General features: G+C 40.4%; 2 protein-coding genes across 2 annotated transcripts; one reads left to right on the top strand and one right to left on the bottom strand.

The window, feature by feature from the left end:
• Positions 1 to 1738, bottom strand: LOC129949296 (traB domain-containing protein-like). The gene is made up of 2 exons (XM_056060668.1): positions 636 to 1738; positions 1 to 443 (listed from the first exon to the last, which is right to left on the bottom strand). Exon 1 carries the CDS (start codon positions 1641 to 1643, stop codon positions 750 to 752), a length of 894 nt encoding a protein of 297 aa, XP_055916643.1. The 5' UTR covers positions 1644 to 1738; the 3' UTR covers positions 1 to 443; positions 636 to 749.
• On the top strand, positions 439 to 12888 carry LOC129949295 (uncharacterized). Its single transcript, XM_056060667.1, has 5 exons — positions 439 to 684; positions 1728 to 1891; positions 7634 to 9685; positions 10673 to 12529; positions 12592 to 12888. Exons 1-5 carry the CDS (start codon positions 627 to 629, stop codon positions 12820 to 12822), a joined length of 4362 nt encoding a protein of 1453 aa, XP_055916642.1. The 5' UTR covers positions 439 to 626; the 3' UTR covers positions 12823 to 12888.
• The last annotated feature ends 256 nt before the right edge of the window (positions 12889 to 13144 follow it).

The raw sequence follows: 13144 nt of genomic DNA, 5'->3' as shown, positions 1-13144 counted from the left end.
AAATTAAAAAAAGCTTTATTGACACAACTCTTTTATGCCAGTGAAGATTTTCCAGGAATGCACGGAGATAAAAGGCTTACTTAAACTTAAAAAGAAAAATCGTTGTTAAGTGTGATTGTCGCATAATTCTGTCCTTCAAAGACAATTCGGGCAACACCTTCATAAAAGGAACATCCTCCCTCCCTTTACGTCATGTCACATAACGTCAACTGCAAAATTTCCCTCCTTATCTGTCAACGTAACGTCATCCACCATACCAAAAATGACTCAAGACCTCTGCGTTCCGCATTACAGCACTACGTTACGACTACATTACATCAGAAGGAAAACATTTTTCGCTGGAATTTGTGTTGATTACTTTTATTTTTCTGTCGTCTGTCGTCTCGCTCTCGGTCTCGCCTTCGCCCCAGCGCCTCAGTCAGTCAAACAGCTCGCAGCAAAAGCTAAAAAAGAGAACAACCATCCAATTTCTAAAATTAAATTATGCAAATTATCAAAAACAAAACAATTTGCACAAAATCGAAAATGTGAATGTCTGAAGTGTCGCCAATAGTACGAACTATGCAAACACCAATCGCGGGCTTCGGGTGCGCTAGAAACGAATAAATAAAGGGAAAAAATCAACAATGGCTTACATAAATGTCGCAGAATGGACGCCCGATCAAGTGACAGATTGGCTCAAAGGTAAATTCTGAATTCTCGCTCGAACTCGACGTCTTTGATGATGCACAGATTGCTCAAAAATTACTCTACTTGTGCTTGAAAATGTTCAATATGCGTGAAAAATTCTGAATTATGTTGTGTCCGTTGTTTTGAGGACGTGGGGTCAAGTCTTGCTTCATCATTTTCATAATCTCTTCGGGTTTGGTTTGTCCGAAGCTCTCACAAATCCCATTCATGTGACCCACCCCGACTACACCAACAACATTGCAGTAATTTCTTCCGCTCAACTTGGTGGCCAGCATCAAGTTGTGCGCGAGTATCTGATCGCGTTCGGTGACGAACGATCGATAGACAGACGGGAAACGGAGCCTCAGGTTGCGGAGGTAATCGATGTCGCGGTTTTTGTAGGCCTCCACGTCGGCAGGGGTCATCTGGCTGATGGAGGGCTCATTGAAGATGCTCGAGAGCATTAATTTGTCCCTCCAAGTTAGGGGACTGAGTGCGCGTTGCATTGTTATGTCGATTGGTCGATCGCCGAGCAGAACTTTGCAGTGCTTGAGCTTTTTGCATTCCTCTACTGCTCGACGACACTCCCCGCCCGGTGCCACTCCAAGTTGTTTGGTTATCTTTGCGTTGGTTCGCAGAAAAGATAAATAGAACATTCCGTTGATGAGACCTTTTTGAACGAATATTTCGCTTATCCTGCGTAAGTTGAGGGCGGAAGCTTCTCGAAGGAGAGTTTCTTCGTCGATGTCGAGCATATGCTTCCTCAGAGGACACAATTCCAACATCACCACTGAGGGATTTGTGTTTCTTATCACAGTCGAAACGTCATGATGGGATTTCAGACTAAAATGAACTGTCCCGACAAGGAACACCTTGTTGCCTTCTTTGGTCTTTAGGACTTCCACTGTCTTGGGTAGATTTTGTTCAAAGTCGGCCTGATTTCGATAGATGGGAATTTCCAAAGAATTGTTCATAATTTTTTTTTTATTGATTTTTATTTTGTTTTTGAATTTAGAATTTTGAATGATTGTTTTTTTTTTCTAATTACTTTTCGCCAGGACTTGATGATTCTATGTACAACTATGTCTACTCATTCACGAACAACGAAGTTGGTGGTCAGCAATTGCTCAATATTCGGCCATATGAATTGGAGCAATTGGGTATGGTTTCGATAGGACATCAGGAGATAGTGCTGGAAGCTGTAGAGAACCTTAGGAATTTTGTAAGTATTAAATTTGGAGTTTTTGGTATTCTTTTTTGACGGTATTTGGTTTATTAAAGTTACAAAGTGAAAGGAAGGATAAAGGCTGAAAAAAAAGTAGAAGCAAGCTTGAATCGGGTCAAGGATGTTATAGAAATTGTTTAATAAGAAAAAGAAACAAAAGAAAAGTTCTATTTTTATCGATAGTTATCGAATAAAGCGTGCGCGTCTTAGAAAGCTATGGAATCATTTAACGTATGGATTAGACTGTCGTATCCTGTCGAAATGCATTGGAATTTATGTCGTAAAATATTTACTGCACGAAAATGTTTAATTTTCAAATAGTTCAAGGGTGTAGGTCAAATATGAAGTACAACAAAAAACTATCTTTTTGAGGCAATGATTTAGTTGACATCAGTTTTAAGCATTTACTATTTTCTGAGGACCCATAATTTAAGCGACAAATTTACTAAATTTTTAAAGTTTGCAAGTGTTAGGAAAATAGTAAAGAATTTAAAAGACGATACTATTCTTAAAATGTTTAGTATCAAAATGAAGTAGTGGTGGTGGTAACGGAGTTGAGTTTAGCAGTCCACATTATTGATGTGCGGCTCAAAAAATAATCTCTAAGCTCAATGGTAAACTGATGGACCACTCCTGGTACTGCGAATATAGTGGGAGAGTTTTTTGATTAGAGAAATAAATTACATACTTAAGGTCGCGCTACAGTCTGGGCCGGACCTGGGAATTTTTCTCTCGAAGCATCCTAAGACGCTCTCATCTTTCTTTGACAGGGTCCAGGCCTCAGCGCCATAAATGAGAACCAGGATGATGAGTGTCTTATAGATGGTGAGTTTAGATGCTCGAGAGAGGACTTTTCTTCTCAATTGCCTTCTAAGTCCAAAGAAGCAGCGATTTGCAAGAGTTATTCTTCGTTTGATTTCAGCGCTGGTGTTGTTGTCTGTTTTTATAGCGGTGCCTAGGTAGACAAAGTCCTTAACTACCTCGAAGTTAAAGCTGTCCAAGACGTCGTTGTTCAGTGTCCTTTTTTGATGACAGCATATACTTGGTCTTGCTCTCATTAACCACTAAACTCATCTTCTTCGCTTCCGTCGCAATGCTCAAAAACGCTCCACTGACATCATTCTTTGATCTTCCAATTATGTCAATATCATCTGCGTATCCGAGTAATTGGATGGACCTTTGATTGTGCTTGTCTGTAAAAAAATTATTTTTTTTGTTAAGGATCTAATATTCTGGAAGATCTACTGCTACAAACCTTTCTTTGCTAAGCGATTCTGTACTTTGCGGGTTCGAACATGATTTACAGACTGATATTATCTTTACAAATTTTGCAAAAGCTTTTGAAAGAGTTATTCATAGTTAACTAATTCTTAAGCTTTCAAAATTTGGATTGCATTCTAGTTTCATGCAATGGATTTTTTTTTATTTAAAAAATCGGTATTAATATAACTTCAGGTGCTCCGCAAGGAAGTCATGTTGGCCACTTGTTATTTATCTTTTTTATAAATGACATTTCGGTAAATTTAAATATTCAAATTATCTTATGCATGCCGATAATGTCATGATTTTTCGGGTCATATCGAAGACGATATCCAAAAACTGGCTGAATGGTGTGAATCCAACAAGCTTTTCCTGAATGTTGCCAAATGTCAGAGCCTTACATGCCATAGAAAAATACACCTATCATATTTGATTATACTATCAACAATACGACTTTAGATAGGGTTACGGCAAAAAAGAATTTGGGAGTTATATTGGATGAAAAGCTTTCGTTTAATAAGCATATTGATTCCATAGTCAGTAAAGCTAATGGGATGCTAGGGCTTATCAGAAGAAACACTAGGGATTTTTCCCCTATACCCTTAAATCATTATATATTGCACTTGTTAGATCGGTATTGGAATATTGCAGCATAGTTTGGAATCCTTATTATATCACTCATTCTTCTAGAATAGAAAAAAATACAAAAAAGTCTTACTAGGTATGCTTTCTATAAATTAAATTGGAATATGGAATTACCATCTTATCCATCTAAATGTCAACAAAGTTTTGCCTTTCTAAACTGTCAAACCATTGACAACAACCGACGGAATTTTTACAGCTTAAACAAAAAAAAAAACTTATAGACAAGATCGCGGTTGTTCTTCCAAAAGGTTAAAAAAAACGAACTGGACATTTTTCTATCAATAGTTCCAAAACCTTTACATGTCCAACTTATCTCATAAAATACACTCTGTGTGATATGTATGAAGAAAACCCAGATCTAGTGAACATAGAAAGTGATGTAAACCTTTAGACTCATATTCTTGCAAATAGCTTCCAAAGAAGATCTCCAGTTTTCTTAAAAACAACATATTGTTCATTCAACGATACAATATTTTATTCACAAGCGAATGGGCTGTTTATTCGACCCCAAATAAAATTCATGTCAAAACATGATTATGAGAAAAAGAGACATTCGGCTATGGGCTACTACAAAAAAAGCCCTCAGTTAATTTGTATAGATGATAAAGTATGCGTTAGTCATACAATTGATACGACCCCTTGGGGGAGTTTCTTGGTGGCTGTGGTTAGTCATCAATAATGATGATTGCATCAAAAAGAATAATAAGCTTTAGTTGTAAACAAACAAACGAATTTGTTGGCTTAGGGAAAGAATAATAATGATAACATTTAAAAAAAAAAGAATCAAACACAGACATAGCAGAGGGTTTTCTACTAGGTACAATCTCATTGAGCATTTCATTAGATGAATTTGTTTAAAAAGATAACATGTAAGACAAAAACTTCTTTTTTTTAAAAATAAAGTTACTTAGTTATTCACTTACATATAATGCGAAACTGCTCACCTTGATAAAGTACCTACTACCGTTTTTTTTTTTTGAAGAATACCACTAAGAGACGGATCTAAGCCTAAAAAGATGCTCCCCAAACATGTACATAGCTCTCAGAAAAGCGGGATAGGATTAAAATAAAAATTAGTGTAGGTAAAAAAAAGACTAGTTTTGAAATTGGGCTCAAGGATGAACTGATGGGCATTCCTAAAAGCTCGAGTAGTAGTAGTTGTAAAATGTGTAAAAGCAGAAAATGATTTACATATTTGTTTTAACAATTAACAGAGTATAGCATTAGCTTTTTCCGTCAGCCAGAAAAAAAAGTTCAAATTTATATACGAAGACATAAATGAACTGTAACCGTTCAGTGTTTACCATTGAGATATCATCATTGTTGAGGATGTTTTTTCCCCTGAAAGTGGGTCGGATTGTCTCATGAATAGGGTATCTTCCTAAAAAATGTACATTTTCGGTTTCTTGGAGATTACATAATGTGCACCGAGTGTTATCGTTGGAACCGTGTGGTTGGTAATTTAAAAGCAAAAATTCCACTTTGGTTTTGAAAATTAAAGCTATTGATAGGATATCGATCGACGAAATAATTGTTCACACCCATGTCAAATTTTGCAAAAAAGGATGCTTCAATTTTTCTAAGCAGTAGGTATAAAGTTTTCTAGCAACTGGATGTCTTTTTCAAGACCAATTCGAGTCCACTCTTCAAAGAATTGGGAATTCCTAGAAAGCAGGTGTCTAACGATTATGTTAGGTAGCCGTGGGTTGGTAGCTCTGTAACTTTTAATATATATTGCAGATGTATCTTTAATGTGAAGATATAGAGTGGTGCCACTCCTGTCTCTAGATGCAAGATATAGGTATGTATGATCGCATTACGGCCTCAAATAGTTTAAACTTTGTGCTTGGGCAATATGTTTCTTGCTTAAGACTCCTTTCCAGTTGCAGTTGATAGTTTTTTTTCTTCGATCAGCCTTGCCTTCAAATGTTTTTGTAGAGATATTCAACATAAGTGTTGATAAAAGATATGCCACGATAGTTTGTTGGTTCGTTTTCGTCGCCCTTTTTTGACGTAAAATCATCGCTCATGAAGATGTAGTTGTATGCATATGTTAGTTTTATTAAAAAGTATTCTGAAGCATATTTATAAAATTGATAGCGAACACGATCGTCTACTTGAGTTTTGTTGTTGTTGCATCTTGAATTGTGAATGCTTGATCTGCAACTGTATTTGGAAAGGTTTTTTCTGGCCTTTTTAGTAATCGTTAAAAATTATATGCTTATAGTCCCGTACTAATGTCGGGTTCCCTAACGAAAGGAATCCCATTTAGTTCTTGAGTATTACGGTTAAATCGTTTAAGAAGGGGAATGCAAGTGGCTATTTTATTAGAACATTGATTATGAAAGTAGCAGGCATGAAACTTTGTGGCGGTGTTCAAGTTTTTCAAATACTTCAATTAAATGAGTTTTATGGGCACCTTCTTAAGTGTGAAAGGATTAAATCGGCGGAACAAACCTGAAGACTTAGCAGCGTTTTTGAGGTCTTCAAAAATGTTAACACTCCAAAAGAAATGTTTTGTTACGAACATATCTAAAACTTAAAACTGTTCAATCTCCTCACTGCAAGTACCACCCATTACAGTACGACGGTTTATGATTCCTCATTAAACAATGCTCTATCAAGGTCAGAATTCAATTAGCTGCCTTTGGTAGTTCAGCTCCGAAAGAAGACGACATGAATCAAAAAACGAATATATAAAGCTGACGGTAATGTAGTTAAGGAAAGAATTTTGTGTATTGACGTAAATTAGTTTATATAAAAATAAGGAAGAGTTTGGGAGACAACACGAAACCCTGAGGCAAACCAGCCTTAATTTCATGGATATCAGATTCAAACCTGTCTTATAATAATTTCATTGTTATTATAAGGGATTCATCAATTTCGAATACACGCTATTTCAGTAAGAGAACTTTATGTCTTTGAAATACCAAGTGTAATAATTTTACTTTCTCCAAAATGATGTAAAGATTTCTTTCAATGTTCGATGACATGACATCAACAGTAAACCAGCTTTCGTTATTTAAGATATTTCTTAAGATGTAAATTGATCAGTGGAAAGAAAGGACCCTTTTTAAGGGTCAGACATGAGTCGGAACTTCATCCAAACCAATTCGCTTCAATAATTTGTTCTACGCCAACAGCCAAACCGAAAGTGTTGAACTTTCTCACAATTTATATGTTGTACTGAAAAAAGTTTCAAACCATTGTAATAGTCTTTTACTAGCTCAGAATTTTCGGCATCAAATTTCAAGTCAAAACCCTTGGACTTTTCCTGCTACAGTCATAATTTTAGCCTGCACTCAAACATAGGGAAAACAAGGATTGACCCCAGACCTCTGACAAGACAGATGTACGTCCTACTCATAACGCCACGGATAGTACAAACTTCTTTAATAGCATCATAATAATCCAACATAATAATCGAACATAACCGCCAAAACTAGTGCCTTAATATACTCCACCCTTCTTCATAATTCAGATGATTAAACCAAGTTCCCATGTGCGATTTATGGTTAAAAGAATACAACCGTCACAACAGGAAATATCCTTGCGCGACACTTAGAGTCTAAGACTCCTTTTAGGAGACATAAGAAGATTGTTCTACAAAAAAACACACGGCTTAGAAGTCCATAAAATCGAGTATGCAGAAGGTGAGGAGCATTTTTCTCCTCCCTCTCCTGCTTCGTTACAGGTTTTGTAAAAGTGATATGTTTAAAAAAAAAATTTGTGAAAAACAAGATTTCTTTACTATAGAGAACCTAAAATAAATATAAAGCACAACCTTTCACTATTTCTAATCGTCCAGTCCTTTTTCTCTTCTTTCATCCACAGCATTATAATTTAGACAAAGAGAATTTGCAATTTTTAGCCCTGCATATGGCAACAGCGGCGCGCAATCTTTACCGGCAATTGGCAACACACTGTGATAATTCAAAAATAGAAACTCAAATTCTAAATGATATTACAAGGACAATAGCGACAATCAAGCCAATTATCAGTTGGCTAGATCGAGCACCGTTTCATGGGCATTTGCAATTCAACGAGATCCGCAAGAATATGCTAAAACTCGGCCTTGAAATGGCGACGAGCGCTCAACGTGATCGTTTTGTGGAGAATCCTGCCGAACAGATAAAAACAACTGCCGAAACGCTCGCTAAACTAGGTGATTATATAATTCAGGACATCACAGATCCGATGCTCCTTCAGCCGGCTTCGTTGAGTTTGGTCACTCTAAAGAAACGTGAATCCGAGTTGGGCTTCAATATCGAACCGAGCTATCATGGGATTCATAAGGTTATAGAAATTAAATACAATTCACCGGCTCATAATTCGGGGAAGATCGAGGACGGGGACGAGATAGTTCAGATAAACTATCAGACTGTGGTGGGGTGGCAATACAAGACCGTGATTATGCAACTGCGGGAATCACTGCCGGATGTGCTGCTCACGTTGAAGAAGCGACCCAAACACACAAAGATCTACGGGCAGATATACATGCAGCCCTATCGGCTGCCGAGCAAAAAGCGTGCAATGGGAACTCGTTGGGGCGAGAACCTGCCCAGTCCGAGGGCTGGCTTCCTGGCGGTGCCGGAATTCAATTTGCCGTTGAAGATAAGCGAAAAGACTGATCCTTCCGATACGGATTCCAGTTGCAGTGATATTCTGACTCCGACGGATTCGAAATCTGTGGAGAAGGAGATTCGACTGTACTATCCCAAGCCTCGGGCGGTACTCCAGCGGCGGAACACAATCTGCGGTGACGAATTGTATTCGTTGAAGAATGTGAGTGGAGCTCCGCTGTGGCACGAGCGGAAGAATGGTGCTCAGAACGGGGATCCATCGTCGCCGAGTTTGAGAGACAAATCGGTTTCTTTTGGCTTCGGCCTCGAGATAGCTCCTCGCCCAACCACATGTCTGGGGATTGCAAATGGCAAGCTCATTGGGAGTTTTTCTCAGGAACTCAAGTTGGGGGTGAGTGGAGGAGACTCGAAGAAGTGCGGAAGCGAAGAGAAGTCAAAGCCGGGAGTGAGTAAAGTCGTTCGGTTCGATGCGAATATGAAGTACGAGGACTATCCCGTGGACCAGAAGTACACGTGCAATGTGGAGAACACCATCCTGGAGACGTTTGAACCGATTCCCTTCGTGGACGAAGAAGATGCCTCGCCGACTGTGAGTGTTGTCGAAGTGGCACCTTCGGATGTGAGTCCCAGCGGAAGCAAAGAGGAACTGACACCGACACCAACGCCAGCACCCACTCCGACTCCAACGACGCTACCACCCCTGCTAATGAAGGAGCCACTCATACAGGCTATAAACCACGTGACGATCGCCAGACGTGGAAGATTGGACAAGAGCCACAGCACCCCAGCGTATGACAACTCAGGCGAGGAGTCCGATACTCCTCCGGCAATAGAGCCCCGCAAGGAGTTCATCCTCACAACACCACCAGCGCCGCCTCCGCGACCGAAGAAACCCAATGAAGCAGCGCCTCTGGTTGTGCCGCCTCCACCACCAAAACCAGCGAGTCTGATGCCGCCGGAGAAGGTGCCGCCAAAGCCAGTGGTTGAATCAGTGGTGGTGATTCCTCCCTCGCCTATTGCCGAGGAATCGGAATTGCACACACCCACCAAAACGAAGACTCTGACGCTCAAAAAGAAGAATAGTCTGATCGCCAAGCGCCGAAAAATAAGTCTCAAAATTCTCGGCACAGGTGACATCCAGGGACATTTGTACAGGCGGACCAAAGACAAGAGAGGCGTCACGTTCTGGGCCAAACTCTACTTCGTTTTAATGGATACTAATCTGTACGGGTTCCGCACAAAGGAGTCAGCGAAGGCGAATTGTTTTGTCTATCTTCCTGGATTCACTGTATCCCTAGCTAAGGTAAGAATAGCTTGAGACTTATTCCATCCAATTTGTTATTACAGTGGACGTCCAGTATAACGAATGATATAATGTTCGAGGTCATTCTCTATACCGAGAGCGTTCGTTATATCGATCGACTTTTCCATTCAAAAAAAATTTTGATGAATAACACTAGCCTTAGCCTTTAGTATAGCACAACTTATGGGAATGTGTTTCTCTCTTTGTCTAAGAAACCATTTGTACAGCCGATTTTCCATATTAGAAAACTCTCCCTTTCGCATAGATTTACGTTGTAGAGAGCTATTGTGCGTCAAGTTCAGGTTCTTCAAGATTTTTGTGCGTCTTTTCTTAATCCAACATATTGTTGATTTTGGCACACGGAATTTTATTGAAATTTCCTTAAGTGAAACGCCTTTGTTGCACTCATCAATAATTTTAACTTTGTCCTTTAATGAAAGCCGAGTACATTGAGATTTTGTATTCATTTTAATATTTTGTACACAAAACTAAATCTACAAAATTATTACGGAGCGTTTCAACCAGACGAGACCTTAAACAACAAAAACACTATTTAACTGCTAACATTATCTTGCCGTCGTGTCATTGAATATGTGTGTGTAAGACCGTACATAAAATTCAAAACTGCATAGCGAAAGACAAACCAAAAATAAGAATTCTAACAAAAATGTTTTAGTAGCGATGCGAAGACTAAACGAAAAACAGAAAGCTTGTTACAGTTTTGAACCTTTGGCGCACACACATACATATGTACGAGAATAAACTTATGTGTTGACATAAAAATATATGCACATATATATATAAAAATATAAGGCAATATACATATATACGCGTTCGTTATATCGGATAGCAAATTTTTATCATCGTTCGTTATTTAGAGATGTTAATGTAAATTTCAAAAGCGTTCGTTATATCGCAAATTCGCTATATCGGGCATTCGTTATATTGGACGTCCACTGTATCTCATTTTTTGTTTTGTCTTTTCAGGAAGTTCATTCAAAACCGTACGCTTTCAAAGTCTACCATCCATCGAAAACGTTCTATTTCGCTGCGGAATCCTTGGAGGCACTCAACCAATGGATGGACTTTATACGTCAAGCCACCTTGCAGCAGCAAAAAGTGGGGATGCAGTCGAATGACTCGGATGTTCCATCAAAAGAGCTTTTTTCGGAGACCGAAAGTTCCGGCGATGAGAGTGATTCGCTGAGCAAAAGTCTCTGCACCCCGTCGCCCAGCAGTGGAAGCAAAGATTTTGTAGGGTCAAAAAACTTCCAGCACCAGACACCAACAACAAGCGTTAAGCACGACAAGAAATACCTTGGCTCTCTGAGGAAATTCACCAAAAGCTCGTTGCCCTTCAAGAGCAGCAGCAGCAGTGGCGATAAAAAGCCATCCAGTGACATTCCAGTGCCGACAGAGCAATATCGTAGCTATCGCAAGGTGCCTGGTGGAAGTTTCGGAATTCAAATCGGAGCCAACACTCCCGGCTATACAGATCCCAATAATCTGCATCCATTCCAGAATAATCCCTCTCCCGAGCACAACAGCGTGAGTGCACAACCCACTCAGCCACCCAGTTTGCCCACGAAAACCAACCTCTCGGCAAGTCGCAGTTCGGTTAGTGAGAGCAGCGTCCGGCCATCAGTGGCGTCATCATCATCGGCAGCACTAGAGAGAGAAAGTCGGCATATGGATCAAGAAAGTCCTCCTAGTCTCATCTCGAAAAGTTACTCAATCGAGAGTGGGAGCAAGATGGTGAAGAAGACATTTCCCTACAACTACATCCACGCCTCCAACCCGAATCTGGTAGAATTCGACTTCCAAACGTCGAAAACTTTGGACTACTCGCTGCCAAAGATCAACCCTGGCAATTCTTGGGATGCTCCTCACAACCTGCAGGTTTTTCTCACCCTCAAAGACTTGATGCTGCAGAAGCAGAAGGAGGAAGCCCAGGAGATGTACAACAACCGTGTTCTGCTGGGAGTGGAGAAACAGGACGACCGTAATGGAAAAATCGCCCATCTCAAGGGCGGAAAGCCAGGCGGCGGCGACAATCAGCAGCCCGGGGAAACCGGCAAACTCTCCAAAATCCAGAGTCGCAGTCTGCCCAAAACCCCCGACTACGAGATGAGCTTCAAGCCCGACGACGAAGACATCAAGCGCACCCGCACAAAAGAGGGCCTCAAGCTGCGTGACTTCGGCTACGAACTGATATCGGGCGACGAACCCATCTGTGACAATCGCGCCAATAGAACTCCCTCGGACCTGATGCGCCTGCAAGAATTGAGACTGCAAAAACTCCAACAGATGCAAAATGCCGCGGTAAAAGCGAAAAAGCAGCATTCCAGCACCAGTGAGAGTGACAAATCGACCAGCCATCGAGGAGGAAGCTTCAAAAAGACAAAAGGCAAACTAGAAGCCTTCAAGACATCGAGTGAGCGGTTATTTCAGTTCAAACATTCGAGCAATGAACCGAAAGGTCTGACGACGTCAATGACGCTGCCACTGAACAAGAAATCCTCACATATGTACAATAGTCAGGGCAAAGTTGATCAAGGTGGATCGCCAAGTAGTTGTGGCAGCGGCGGTGGCATCAAGAAGAGTCACACCTACAACAATGAATTCAAGGACAAAAAGTACGAGGCACCCCGCAAAAACTCCGCCCCAATGCCGATTCTGTCGAAGTTGAGTTTTACATCGAGCAAGACGGCAAAGGAGAGGAAGCTACTCGGCTCGCCGAGGCTGCATCGAGCTATATTTGGTGGACGGAATGCAATGGGAAGCAATAACTCATCTCAGGACTATGAACATGAGATCTTTTCACCAGTGGAGTTTAGTAATAAGGTACATTTCAAGAGTCTTTAATTTTTAGGTTCGTATTTAAAGTTTTTTGGTGTTTTTTGTAGCCATATCCAGGGCCATCGACTTCTGTGGATCATGCTGTAGCAGCAGCAGCTCCCCTGCCACCGCTCATCCTACCAGACAAGCCCACACCATCGAGTTCCGCAGTATTAGTTTCTCCAGAGTACCCCAACATGGAGTGTCCACCGGTATTCGAACCAGAGACATATTCCCTGAGCGATCCCAACGCCAGCTTGACGCTCCTCCGCAGACGGAACAATGCAGAAGAGCCCTAAGCTCTGATCTGTAGCTTTGTCTACGGAATCAGATCTCTATTTTTGTCATCCCTCAAAGCCAAATGATGACCCGATTTCGAGTTCGAAAAAAACCCTCCATAGCTGTAGAGAGTCCTGATGATGATTTATGTCTACCGTGAGGTGCCTTACTTAAATGTAAAACCAACCAACCAACCAACATCAACACTATTCTTCTCTATCGAATTTGTGCCCCTAAATCTTAGACATAACAAAAATACAAAGCAGAAGCTTAGAAAACACCAACCAACAACACACCAACAATTTATTAAAAAAACAAAAACAATCGAATTTTTATCCTTAG

The sequence above is a fragment of the Eupeodes corollae genome, chromosome 3 (assembly GCF_945859685.1).
Source record: "Eupeodes corollae chromosome 3, idEupCoro1.1, whole genome shotgun sequence".
NCBI lineage: Eukaryota > Metazoa > Arthropoda > Insecta > Diptera > Syrphidae > Eupeodes > Eupeodes corollae.
Note: the sequence above shows the minus strand (reverse complement) of the source record. Positions and strands in the feature narration are given on the sequence as shown.

What these genes read in the sequence shown, in the direction of transcription:
- LOC129949295 (XM_056060667.1), top strand. Translation starts at nt 627, where the DNA reads ATGGCTTACATAAATGTCGCAGAATGGACGCCCGATCAAGTGACAGAT. An exon ending in TAGAGAACCTTAGGAATTTT is followed by an intron (nt 1,892 to 7,633) that starts GTAAGTATTAAA and finishes TTTCATCCACAG; the next exon opens with CATTATAATTTAGACAAAGA. An exon ending in CAGTGGAGTTTAGTAATAAG is followed by an intron (nt 12,530 to 12,591) that starts GTACATTTCAAG and finishes TGTTTTTTGTAG; the next exon opens with CCATATCCAGGGCCATCGAC.
- LOC129949296 (XM_056060668.1), bottom strand. Translation starts at nt 1,643, where the DNA reads ATGAACAATTCTTTGGAAATTCCCATCTATCGAAATCAGGCCGACTTT.